At 40.3% G+C, this 14,356-nt stretch overlaps 1 protein-coding gene across 5 annotated transcripts in view; it reads right to left on the reverse strand.

The window, feature by feature from the left end:
- dpp6a (dipeptidyl-peptidase 6a) overlaps window positions 1-14,356 on the reverse strand; it is a 350,581-nt gene that overhangs the window by 49,991 nt on the left and 286,234 nt on the right. For all 5 annotated transcript variants that reach the window (XM_033638754.2, XM_033638755.2, XM_078162828.1 and 2 more), the window contains 2 exons: window positions 702-796; window positions 148-222 (listed from right to left, as the gene is read on the reverse strand). In XM_033638754.2, coding sequence (XP_033494645.1) covers window positions 148-222; window positions 702-796 — 170 coding nt within the window. The remainder of the gene's footprint in view (window positions 1-147; window positions 223-701; window positions 797-14,356) is intronic.

Consider the following 14,356-nt stretch of genomic DNA (forward strand, 5'->3'; position numbering starts at 1 on the left):
ACTTTCCCCTCCCTCCCTCCTTCTTCTCTCACCCTGCCTTCACTGCACTACGAGCGTATACCGCACCCTCCTCCCAACAGAGGCGGCTGACATATTTGCCTGTCAGTTTGCTAATTCAAAAAACAAGCAAACAAATGAGAAGCTCACCGGTGCAACGTTGTAGGCCAGCAGCACATGCTTCATGTCAGGAGACACCTCATACTTGCTGGCTTTGTACATTTCCTGTGAAGGAAAGGCAGATGTAAGAGGGAAAAAAGAAAGACAAAAAGATGAGACCTTTAACCATGCGTGGTATTTTTTCATTAAACTAGTCCTTAAATGACTGCGTTTGACGGATTGCTCAGCTCCTGAAGCAAATGGGAGTTGCATTAATCTTTGCGCCAGGGCTTGGCGATCTGATGGCGGACATAATGTTGTGTGTCGTCACCCAAGCCGCCGCAGCACACTGACGCTACATCTCCATCGCCATCTCCACGTTTCCTCCCACACAGCCATGCCCTAAGTTTCAACTATGCAGTCCACATTTCACAGCAATAATGGATCATTTGATTAAGCTTCGTAATAAAAAAGAGCTTTGGGTGCTTTGATTTGCTGACACTAGAGGAAAAGTTTTAATTTAATTCACGGGCAGCCATGGTCAGTTCTTCAGTCCTGTCATTGTGAGAAAGTAAAGAGAAAAAAGGAGATGACTAAAGACTTACAAACTTCTTGTTATGCACCAAGATGGTCTTTTCATCAGTGTCGACGTTGAACTTGACGACGTCGCCATCACGATTCCGGTATAATAGCTCATTACCTGCAAGGGGAGGCAGAGCCAATAGAAAGTTTGATTAGTGATATTCCTGAATGTGTCGTATAATATCATCTATAAAACTCGGGAAATGCCCATTGGTTTGACAGCCCATTGGTTCGACATCCCATTGTTCCGACCATATTAAACTCATTGTTCCAAAGTTCCGAAATCATCATGATGCCCTGTGGTTAAGGTCTGGTTAGGTTTAGGCACAAAAACCACTTGGTTAGGGTCAGGAAAAGATCATGGTGTGGGTTAAAATGAAAAAGAAAGTGACAAACACATAAGCCTGCTCCGCCTCAAGCCGGTCGCGGCGCACCATACGCCCGCTGCGAGCCGTTCAGCACCGCGGACAGTCGGACTAATGGGATGTCAAACCAGTGGGCTGTCGAACCAATGACATGGACCCTAAAACTCAACAGACATACAAAGACAACACCCTAAAGGCTTGATTCCAATACTTCTTTGCCCCTATCTATGCCCCTATATTTGATGCAAACCATTGCATTGTTTTAGTTCATAGTTATTTCAATGCATTATATCCATTTTATCTATAACAAGCATAACAAAACTAGCATTATGGCCTTGTGATTGTATGCCTCCCTGTACCTGTCAAGTTGCAGTTGCAGTTTAAATCCATGTCTGTTAAGATTCATATGCAGCAATGACAGTTAACAAACATGAAATATGAATGTTGCTGCAAAGAAGCTATGTATTCTAAAATGTGGGTGCTTCAGATGCATCTTCTGCGCGGCAGCACAGAAGATCTATACAATCAGCACAGTTTCAAGATGAGTAACCAAGATTAGTGGCACCAATTCAGTACCCAACCAAGTGTCTCCCCGTCTGTCCCTGAGTTCAGATAAGGTAATCCTTTACATTGGGGAAATTTGCAAAAATTGGGGAAATTTGCAACATTATAGCAGCAAGGGGAGAGTGCCAAAAGGAAAGGAAAGGAAGAATATAGAAGTATGTAAAATAAGTAAATTGTACAAAAACACAAAGCAATATCATGAGGAAGCATCAGGATGAAGCAAAATATAATAAAGAGACAGACTGGATGGCTGATTTCACATTATTGATCGATGGAAGTGTAGATATTGCACAGTTTAACAATACCGATATTGTATCTGAGTGATTGATTGACTAAATAAACAGGCTGAGTAGCAGAATTTACATTATTGCATATATCAGTGTGATATTTCACAGTGCATATACAGATACTGATATTGCACATTAGTTCTGAATGATTGTCCATGGTTTCAGTATGTGTGGTCTCCTGGGAGCAGTGTTGGTTGTGTTGTCTGACAGCAGCAGGAGGGAAGGACCTGCAGTATCTCTCCTTCAAATGCCCCGGGTGAAGCAGTCTGTTGCTGAAGGAGCTGCCCAGTGCTGTCACAGTGTCCTGCCTGGGGTTGGGACATGATAGCTTGGCTATCATTCTCCTTTCTCCCACCACGTCCACCAGGACAGAGCTGGCCTTATGGTGTGGAATAATGGCCAGAAAACATTATGATGTCAGAGTAGAGATGACCTTTGACCGTTAGGATGTAAAATGTCATCACTTAATCATTTCTTGTGTTTGTTCTGTTGCCATTTGTGTAAAGTTTTGTCATAATTAGCACATGAATTCTTGAATTATGGCCAAGAAGGTGTTTTGTGAAGTCACAGTGACCTTTGACCACCTAATTCTAATGAGCTCATCATTCAGTCCAAGTTGAGCTTTGTGCCAAATTTGAAGAAATTACCTATAGGGGTTCTGTAGATATCGTGTTAATGTCAATGAGACAGATGTAAGGTCACAGTGACCATGACCTTTGAACACCACAATCTAATCAGTTCATTGTTGAGTTCAATGTTTTTGCCAAATTTAAAGAAATTCCCTCACATCGTTCTTGAGATATCTCGTTGACAACAATGGGATGGACAGATTGAAAATCCAAAAACATAATGCCCTCTGCCATGGCTATTGCTGGAGCTAAGTATGCCGATGTCTCAGTAGCTAACTAGCTAGTTAGCTTGTTAGTTAGTGACATTACAATGTTATTGCTGATTTGTGCATGACAGCCCTGCATTAGGACGTATTTCCATGTCTCTTTCATCCCTTCATAGGCATGCGACACCCAAAATTTAACTGCACTAGTTGTGCAGACTTGTAGGCTAGGGGCATGGGTTGCTAACGTTAGCCTACAGAGCACCGCTAGTGGCCTGGTAATGATTGTTAGATGGACTGATAGCTTGAAACTTATGTTGTGAACGATTCACGAGCATCCATGTTTTTCGGTCACTGTCAGATAAATGGCAAATGTCATAGTTGCGTCTGCTTACGTAAACGCCATCGACGACTGCAAATGACAAATCAGGATCTTGAAGGATTGTCCTATTTAATAGAGGAAGACTTCAACCACTACCCCTTTTAACTTTGTTCTGAGGGGTAGGGGTAAAAATAAGAAATGGGATTCAGTCTGTGACCACACACAAACATACATAATGATACTGCCCTTTCATAAAAAGAGAAACCAGTGTCCCCCAGTACAGCCTTCTTGGGGTCAGACAAATGGGCAGAGTTGAAACAAACACCAAGTAGCTCCTGTTAGAAGGATTTTAATGTCGTATAACGTTCGAGCACCAGGCTCTTCTCAGACAAATAGGCACACACACTCACTGACCTTTTACAGTCAGAAGACAAGAGGGCAATAATTAAGCTCCTTACATAGATATCCTATAACACCACACACTCAACATGTGGAGAACAAATTAACTCAGCGACATGAGACACGGAGAGCAAAAGATCACTTAGTACTACTAAGGAAGTTATGTACTCGGCTCTCCATTGTAGCCTGATGTCCAATATATCAGCATTAAAACGGGCATTTTAACTGTATAGTTCTCTGCATATTTATTCTAAACAGCCAGCGGCACTAGACGATAAAATTCTAGTTTCAAAACAAACAATTTGCCCTTTGAAAATGTTACATAATAGCTGCCGGCTTGATAGGAAAAGCAAATATTCAATGTTAATGAAGTTATTAGCTGTTGAGCATTGACAACATAATTAAATTTTAGTGGATGCTTTTATTTATTACCTTTTTAATATCAAAGGCATATTAAACTATGCTTGTTGGAGGGTTTTATTAATCTATCAACAACCCAAAAAGTGCAACTTTTATCAACAGGTGCAACAATTATTAATTGCTCACTAAGTGGCATGAATACGTGTGGTGGATTTAAATATAAATGCTGAGCCTGGATAGCAATGCTGCACAATTATCTGTACAATGATTGTGATCGCAATTTTGGCTTCAACAATATATCAAACTTTATTGGTTGCAATTCTACAGCCTTGTTATTACTGACGGTGTGTCCAATCAAGTGCTTCAAACTCAATTATAAACAGTCTGGTCAGTCGCTGGCCTTGGCTTCAAGCACAGTTTGATTGAACCGTTTCAGTTTCCCGAACACAGCTGCAGGTCAGTCTGTCAGGCAACCTGCAATTTTCTGGGATGTTTACTGTCAATAAACATCCAATATGATTTATATTTTTCTCTCAGGAGACACGAGTTTGTTTTAACAAGACTCTTACTTTGAGTTGAAGAACTGTTCATTTATTTTTATATATATATATATATATATGTTTTATTTATCACCTATAGGTTATTCATAGGTTAACTGTACCTATCTGAATTGTTCAAGTGCAATAAAACCATTACTGCGAACCACTTTCTTTTTCTTTTTTTTTATACGATTTCCTATTGGGCTTTTCTGCCTTTAATGGATAGGACAGCTAAGTGAATGAAAGGGAAGAGAGAGAGCGAGTGACATGCAGCAAAGGGCTGCAAGTCGGAATTGAGCCTGAGCCTCTGTACATGGGGCGCCTGCTCTAACCACTAAGCTACCGTGCTCATGGTTTAGCATGAGAATGCTAAAAAGGGCGGAGTGTGATGGAAAATTCTGGTATTTGGTATTGCTATGATGTATGATGTGTGTTGCTCATTTAAACTGGAAGAATCTCGTTTAATCTGGACAGACAGTCTCAAAACTTATAAGAGGGGCCTCCGCAATGCCAGAGCAAACTATTACTCAGCATTAATAGAAGACAATAAGAACAACCCCAGGTTTCTTTTCAGCACTGTAGCCAGGATGACTGAGAGTCAAAGCTCTATTGAGCCTTGTATTCCTTTAGCCCTTAGCAGTAATGATTTTATGAGGTTTTTTAATGATAAAATTCTAACTATTAGAGGCAAAATTCATGACCTCCTGTCCTCAGATAGTACCTATCTAACCTCAAACACAGCTGTAAGACCTAATATATATTTAGATTGCTTCACACCAATTTCTCTTCAAGAATTGACTGCAGTGATTTCTTCATCTAAATCATCGTGTCTCTTAGACCCCATCCCAACTAGGCTACTTAAGGAGGTCTTTCCTTTAGTTAACACTCATATATTAGATATGATCATGTTATCCTTATTAACAGGCTATGTACCACAGTCTTTTAAGGTAACTGTAATTAAACCTCTACTAAAAAAGCCCACCCTGGATCCAGAGGTGTTAGCCAACTATAGACCAATATCTAATCTTCCCTTTATGTCAAAGATCCTTGAGAAAGTAGTCACAGACCAGCTGTGTGATTTTCTCCATGATAATAATTTATTTGAGGAATTTCAGTCAGGATTTAGAGTGCATCATAGCACTGAGACAGCACTAGTTAAAATTACAAATGACCTTCTGATTGCTTCAGACAAAGGACTTGTCTCTGTACTTGTTTTATTAGATCTTAGTGCGGCATTTGACACAATTGACCATCAAATTCTACTGCAGAGACTGGATCACTTAATTGGCCTAAAAGGTTCTGCACTAAGCTGGTTTAAATCTTATTTATCTGATCGCTTTCAGTTTGTTGACGTTCGTAATGAATCATCCTTAAGTACTAAAGTTTGTTTTGGAGTTCCGCAAGGTTCTGTGCTCGGACCAGTCCTATTTACTCTATCTATGCTTCCTTTAGGTAACATCATCAGAAATCACTCTATAAATTTCCATTGTTACGCGGATGATACTCAGTTGTATTTATCGATGAAGCCAGAAGAAAGTAATCAATTAACTAAACTCCATAACTGCCTTAAAGACATAAAAACTTGGATGAGCACCGATTTCCTGATGTTAAATTCAGAAAAAACTGAAGTTATTGTTCTTGGCCCCAAACAACTCAGAGACTCTTTATCTGATGACATAGTTTCTCTAGATGGCATTGCTCTGGCCTCTAGCACTACCGTAAGAAACCTCGGAGTAATATTTGATCAAGATTTGTCTTTTAATTCTCATTTAAAACAAACCTCACTGACTGCATTTTTTCATCTGCGTAATATTGCAAAAATTAGGCCTATCCTGACCCGAAAAGATGCAGAAAAATTGGTCCACGCTTTTGTTACCTCAAGGCTGGATTACTGTAACTCTCTATTATCAGGTAGCTCTAGTAAGTCCTTAAAAAGATGAATTTCAAAATGCAGCAGCACATGTACTAACAGGAACTAAGAAACGAGATCATATTTCTCCTGTTTTAGCTTCTCTGCACTGGCTCCCTGTAAAATCCAGAATTGAATTTAAAATCCTACTGTTAACTTATAAAGCTCTAAATGGTCAAGTTCCCTCATATCTTAGAGAGCTCATAGTGCCCTATTATCCCACCAGCACACTGCGCTCTGAGAACGCAGGGTTACTCGTGGTCCCTAAAGTCTCCAAAAGTAGATCAGGAGCTAGAGCCTTCAGCTATCAGGCTCCTCTCCTGTGGAATCATCTTCCTGTTACGGTCCGGGAGGCAGACACCGTCTCCACATTTAAGACTAGACTTAAGACTTTCTTCTTTGATAAAGCTTATAGTTAGGGCTGGCTCAGGCTTGCCCTGTACCAGCCCCTAGTCAGGCTGACTTAGGCCTAGTCTGCCGGAGGACCCCCCTATAATACACCGGGCACCTTCTCTCCTTCTCTCTCTCTCTCGTATCCTATTACTGCATCTTGCTAACTCGGCCGTACTGCATGTCACTAACTCGGCTTCTTCTCCGGAGCCTTTGTGCTCCACTGTCTCTCAGATTAACTCATATCGCAGCAGTGCCTGGACAGCGTGACATGTGTGGTTGTGCTGCTGCCGTGGTCCTGCCAGATGCCTCCTGCTGCTGCTGCTGCCATCATTAGTCATTAGTCATACTTCTACTGTTATTATACACATATGACTATTGTCACACATGTACACTGCCAGATATTAATACATACTTTCAACATATTGTACCACAGTAGCCAGAACTATAACTCTAATATTATTACTTTCAATAATGTTGTTGTAAGCTACTGTCATTACCTGCATCTCTCTCTCTCTCTCTCTCTCTCTCTCTCTCTCTCTCTCCCTGTGTCTCATTGTGTCATATGGATTACTGTTAATTTATTATGCTGATCTGTCCTGTACGACATCTATTGCACGTCTGTCCGTCCTGGAAGAGGGATCCCTCCTCAGTTGCTCTTCCTGAAGTTTCTACCATTTTTTCCCCGTTAAACGGGTTTTTTTGGGGAGTTTTTCCTTAACCGCTGCGAGAGTCATAAGGACAGAGGGATGTCGTGTGCTGTAAAGCCCTGTGAGGCAAATTGTGATTTGTGATATTGGGCTTTATAAATAAAATTGAATTGAATTGAACCCCTACTGTGACAGCAGTGAGAGACACCAAGGTTACGAGCCAGGGAAGCTCAGACACCAAGTCTCCTCAAGAGATGTTGTGTCTTAGGAATGTCAAGGCACCACATATTTTGACTATCGATGTGCATGTGTTATGGCAACTATAAAGATAGCAGGGCTAGAGGACTTGCTAGGCACTCACTCACTGACTGACTGTTCATGCGGTTGTATGTGTGTGACTCCATTCATGAATGCTTATTAAAACTCAAGAAAGAAAGCCGACGTGTGAAGACTTTTTCTTTAAACTGTTCATTAAATAGTTGTTTTGCCACCACACGCCCCACTGTGAACCACTTTAACCATGTTAGTGCGTATGAAGATCCATTGATGGATATTGATCAACAACCACATTAACTTTACTATAGATACAATAAGCTATAGCTAGCTTGAAAGATGCTGAAAGATATTTAGTGTGCCTGCTGACACAAGAAGGGCATTAGACACACATTTGCACACAGTTGTAGATGTTGAGTTAGATTTAATAAATTATGTAATATTGTGCTACTTTGCAGTGATTTATAGCATTTTGTTTTCCCCATAGGAAATGAACATTGAACTGTATTGTTCAGAAAAACTTAAATTCAAATTTGGTCTTGACTGAGGTTTAAACAAAAATATTTTACCCAACAGAATAATTGTATTAAGACTAAAACTTGTTACAATTACCCCTGTCTCCCCTAATCAACCCTACATTTTCACAGGCAAAAACAAAATGACTCAAATCCTGGAAAAATGCAGATGGTGTCACGCATGTGGGCACAGTACAGGACAAAACAAAGCTAGATGTACACACTGTCAGAAAACAGCAGAGCGTCTACAGAAGCATTCAGTGCAGTGTGTGTGTGTGTGTGTGTGTGTGTGTGTGTGTGTCTTTGTGTGTGGCGATTGAGGAGAGAGACAGCATGTCTGCTAGCAATAAACCATGAATGTAACAGTAAATATTCAGTGAGAGCTACAGTTTGTCAGAACCACCAGACCAGTGAAAATATTTTAGTGGCGTGTAGAGGAATTGTCTTGAGTGATTTGCATGATCTGATTGGCTCTCTGATTGCAATGCCCCTGCTGAATGCATATAGGGGGAACACTGCTATAGATATAACAGACTGTAAAATATCACTTGTAGCTCCTGAAAACTCCCAGAGATTCCAGTCTTACATATTTTTCTTTTGCAACAATACAAGTTAAGGTTTTGGGGAAAACACCTTACTTCCTTTAACAGCCAAAAACTCTATCAGATTGGCAGAAAACAGATTTGAACATTGCCTATTCTGATTGGTGCATAAAGGTACTTTACATCACCATTTTCCAATTGAGCCTGCCCACTTGGAAGAAGTCAGAAGAGCTTAGAGAAAACACAACAGTTCAAACTTAATAGTTAAGCTGTGTTCATGTAGAACTCCAGCACTTGTGGAAATAAGTTTCCAGGGCCTTTAATGCACCTTTATGGTCCTTTATGAACTGTACAGAATGAGACATTGACATTTGTTCCAAAGTATATGTTAGGTTTAACAAAGGTTCTCAGGAATCTGACCCACTTAACACCATATTCAACGTACAGCTTTCAATACGCCTGAATACAAAAGCTTCCAGCGCAAACACAGCGAATTTAAGCCACTGGAGGAAAGCCTTGAAGGGAGCCATTATTTGAAAGATGTATGAAAGTTCACACAGCTCCTCATCCATCAGGCTTTTATCAGGGAAGGATAAGTTTAATACAGCAACTGCCCCCTTTCACCTTCAATCTATCTGCGCTCCTCTGTCTTATTGCTTTAGTGATCCATAGGCGCATGAGCAACCACTCCATTTGGCGAGGTAATTAGAACCCAGAGATTGTTATGCAGAGTGCTCTCTATCTGCTAGCATATCTAATTGTCCATTAGAGGTGACAAAATTACCATCACAATGGCTTTAATTCTGAACGTGCTGGGGAGAGCAGTTTCAGACATTTTTAGATTGGCATAGCCAAACGCCCCCTCAACAGCTTTTGTCTCCTTGTTAAAAACCATTGGCATACTAACAAGGGTATAAAATGGACTCCTTCATGGAAATCATGGTGATAAATAAAAGAGGGATACTTTTCTTCACCATGGTCCATTAACTGAGTTTGACTCCGTTTGGCATCTTGATAAACTGTCGACTTTTATATATGAAATGGTAATCACAGACGATGGGGGTTCGAACGTGTAAAAAAAGACAATATGGTGACAAATCGGTGGTCAAAGAGATTGACTGGACTTTATTTTGCTTTGTGACTTGCTTTCTTTTCACAGTCAGGCTTCATTTTAAACCCTGAGACCTGCATCTCTTTAAGGCACCTTTTTCTCCATCTTTATTCCTCACCGAATCGCTGATCTCCTCCTTTATCCACATGCCCCAAGACACCTCACATATACCTCAGATCTCTCAAATCCTTCCCATCACTGCCCTTTTATAAACCCTCCTGCTGAGTTCATCATTTTAGACCTTATCATCCCTCCTTCACCTCTCCAACTCTTTGTTTTCTGCTCTTTCAAAGACTGAGAGCCATCTATTCTTTCACAGTACCCTAGGCATTATGTCTTCCCTTCAATCTATCTCTTTCTAGCTCTCTCACTTTCTCTTTCCCCTCTACTTTTACTCGCTGTGCATTAGCCCAGGGCACTGTTTTCTCCTCTGATCTATACCTTTCCACAGCACTATGTCTTATTAATACAGCCTCCTGCCCTGGGCACAGCCCTAACCCAGCCTCACTCCAGGGAGGCAGAGAGAGGGCGCCAGGAAGGGAAAAGAGAGGGAGGCAGAGATACGAGGCGACACAAACGAGGCAGAGAAAGCCTGAGAGAAGGGAAGAAGCTCTGTATAGAGTTTGTACATTCAACTTCATGGACTTCCCTTTATAGAAGCAAATTTATGGAACAGTCTTTTATCTGTGTAGCTACTGCTTTTATAGGCTCATTTTCGTCTATTACAAAGTAAATCTAATTTTCACAGCAACATTTCAGTTCATTATAACTCTGTACTCACCAACCTCTGAGATCTGACAACATGGCAGCATAGTTACAGCAAAGTCAGACAGAGCAAGAAACACAAGTGGTCAGACAACAACAAAGGCTGTCAACAAGCCAAACCGTTATAATGAATATATTCTCTCATTAAAAAAACAACCACAGAGTAGAAGAGCAGATCTCCATGTGCCAAATTATGTTACCGTTAGCTACAGAAACAGACAGGTTTTACTGTCTCTCTGAAGAGAAATGGTTTTGTTTGTTAGATGATTTAGGTATGACTGAAGAAGAAGTCCTTCCATGTTTTACTGCTTATATTATGGTGACCTAAGGGCTACAGTTTTTGGTAAAATATCCTGACACTAATGTCACATTGTACTCCTGTCACATTATTACACTCATAATGAACAGCTTTAAAAGAAGAATTAAAGTCCATGCAGCAAAATCTGAGATATCGTCTCTTTGATTCTGTGCATTCTTCTTCCTTGTAATCACCTGGCGCCTACATAACCCACAATGCAACTCAACCACAGAAAGCTCTGTCAGAGATTTGGGTGTGGTATGTTATTGGCTGCTATCTGATAGCCTCAAGTAGAGATGAGGAGCAGGCTACAGAGGTCTGGTAATCTCACTTCAACATAACTCCATAACTCCAGAGTCATGTTATTTGACTAATTTTCCTCCACTGCAATGGTGTTTTGGGTGTCTTATAAATGCATGTCCATGACATAATACATAAACATGAAAACTCAACAGTTAACTTTAGAAATGAAGAAGGTAAAACAATGTGAAAAGTCTATAACAATCCCACATTCCACATGGGAACTGTGTGCATGTAAATGTACAATAAAAACTTCGTAAGTTGAAACGAGGAAGTTGGTCTGTAAATTGTGGATTTTTACAAAAAAAAAAAAAAACAGTTGGGTAAATATTTTACCATTCTCTTGAAGTTTGTCTGATCTCTTATTCTGTTAAAAACCTGTATGATCGTCTGACTCAGAGATCATCAATCTTTACTATCAAGAGAGTCATTTTTGGAGAAAAAAAAGTCTGAAGCTATAAACATTTTGAGCCTAAAATGAAGGTAACATAGCCTGTTAGGTCTCAGTAAGCCTATCAACATTACTAAAGGGTCTAAATGAGCATTCACTTGTATGTTTTTTGCACACGTTGCCTACTCTGCAGTGGAATATTTAGGATTATTTGGTACTTTAACTTTGCAGCACTTGAGATGAAAGGAAATAAATCTGTCCATGCTCTATTAAATTCCCTATCTACCTTTGAGACTTTTCCTTTTTTTGGATATGGAATTAAGAGCTAGCCAAGCTAGGGAGACCCAAGGCTAGCCAACACGACTGACATTCAGCAAAATTTAGAGGAAAAGGCACCAGGCTGTAGACGTATGATGCACATAGACATTGACAAAGTGTTAAAACATAAATTTTACTTAATTTAACTTTCTTCACAATACAATATTATATCAATTCTTTGGAAAACAATACAATATTTTGTGATTGCACAAAGTTGGGCACATTATAATTTCGATTCGATTAATTCAATTCAGGGACCTGTGATCGATAAGACAATATCAATTAATATTGTCATTAGCCCATTTAACACAGAGATCATGCTATAGGGCCACTAGGAAGTCCCTTCCTCATGCTGCCTTTGCATTTTTACACAGAACCAAACAACCGTTGCGTCATTGAGCTACCCTGTGTAATTTTAGGCCATGTTTACACGAAAACCATCCACTGAAAACAGAATCGTTTCTCATTTTCGTTTTGAAAAAAAAAGTGCTACGTTTAGATAACAATCGCCGTGCACACAGATCCGCAAAAATGACCAAAAACGCTGAAGTATACATGCCAGGCCAGTAGTTGGCGGTGTGACGCTTACACTTCCTTCTACAGAGCGGCGATGTATAAACAAACAAAATGGCAACCGCACAAATGTTTGTCTGGACGGACGACGAGGTGGAGTTGCTACAGTAAATCTACACTATGATGGGGAAGCGTTGATAAATTCAATAGGGTGAGCAGCACAAGCAGAGCTCGGGAGTCCGCCATTGTTGTTGTGATGGTTGACTTTCTCGTGCATGCCTAGTGACTGGAAGCTGATGCGCATGTGCGAAAAGTCTCCGTTTTCAGAGGAACTGCATATTGCAAGTTTACATGACAATGGAGACGGTGCCGTTTCAAAAAAATTGCACTCTGGAACCCGTTTTCAAAACGTCGCGTTTTAAGGCACCCAAAATGCCACTGTCATGTAAATGATCAGCCAAAACGCAACTGGAGTTTACCGTTTTCAGTTGAAATCGTTGTATAAACAGGACCTTAGACTGCACCTTGGCAATCAAAACAGGTGTGATGGGTGTAACATGTAACACAACTGCGTCGACCTCTGCTGTGACCTATAACCTATGCGTTGGCAGCACTTTACAAACCATAACAATGGTCTAACTTGGCAATAACAATCATTTGTAATCTCTGTTATATGGCAGCTGATCTCATTTTCTGCTCTGAGGGTAAGGAGCTCCTGGACCTCATTGTTTTACCAATTTGCATACAATTCCGGCTGCTGTTCTTCTTCTTTGAGTTAGGTGCCAACTGCTAATAGCTACTTCTTATATTTCTCATAGTGGGTTGCACGCATAACACATTATCAAAACGTCACGCCCATGCTGCTCATGATCTTGTCCTGCTGGCTGTCTCTTTATATAGACATTGCTTTGGCACTGCTACTACCTCCATTCCCAGCTCAGAGGCGAGACAACTCTGTCCTCCCATTCCACAAATGTGCCTTATATACAGAATGGTGAGACAGTATGAGGCTGCGACATTCCCGCCTTGAACAGGCAGTGTAAAAGTGTATTGTCTTTCTCTTGGCTGCTTGCCCTTGTCTGCTTGGCGCTAGTCCAGTTACATTACATTACATTTTATTTTTTAAATTAAAATTTTGAAAGAATAACTGTTTTCATTTCTATATAATTTTTGGTAAAAGCCACAACTAGAAAGGGGCTAAAGAGCCGCATGTGCCTCTGGAGCTACAGGTAGCCTACATTGGTCTGACTGATCATGTTTCAACTTTTTTTTTTTTTTTTTAATACCTTTTTAGACTCACATTGTACAAAATTATCCTTTCACCTTACACTCAGATCCCCCACTACGTCCTTCTCCTCACCTGGGAAACAAGATTTTTTGCTCATACTTCAATGGCTTCATTTTACTGTAGGCTTCATTAACGCCTCAACCAAGCCTTTTTGCCTCGTGTGCAATATGACAGCCTAATTAGACAGACAGAGCAGTGCAGAAAGACTGGCTAATACTACTTCAAGGAAAATCAACTTTTGTAGACTCTTGAAGTGAAATTACCTTCTGCTGCACTGTATTCGCTCAGAGTTAGGCTTTTTACAATGTTGTTCAATCTACTCCTCTCCACTCAGCCCTTTGTTTAAGGCACCACTGAAGTAACATCATTCATTACATTCAGTGTTCTCTGGAGTGCGTTTTGTTCCAGTTGAGAGGGTTAAAAACACTCCAAGTGGGCACAAGAGAGTTTTCAACAGGCATGTTCTGATAGAAGAAATCATAAAAAGGCTGATTGGTTGGATTATTAAGGAGAAAAATGCCTGGTTATGTATTTTTCACTTTTTGTCTCGCTTTCAGTCTAAAATGTAGACTGACGAAGCAGATTTCTTGGACCTCTCTCTTCCCCAGCATGAAAATAGAAAGCCATAATAGAGAAATGATTTATATGTCTCAGTAGGAATGGAAATAATACCTAAATGTCCCTAACCTACACATAATACATCACCTTGTGATTACAAAACACATTCTGGTGAATGAAATAGATTTT

Source organism: Epinephelus lanceolatus, chromosome 20 (assembly GCF_041903045.1).
Source record: "Epinephelus lanceolatus isolate andai-2023 chromosome 20, ASM4190304v1, whole genome shotgun sequence".
Taxonomy (NCBI): Eukaryota; Metazoa; Chordata; class Actinopteri; order Perciformes; family Serranidae; genus Epinephelus; species Epinephelus lanceolatus.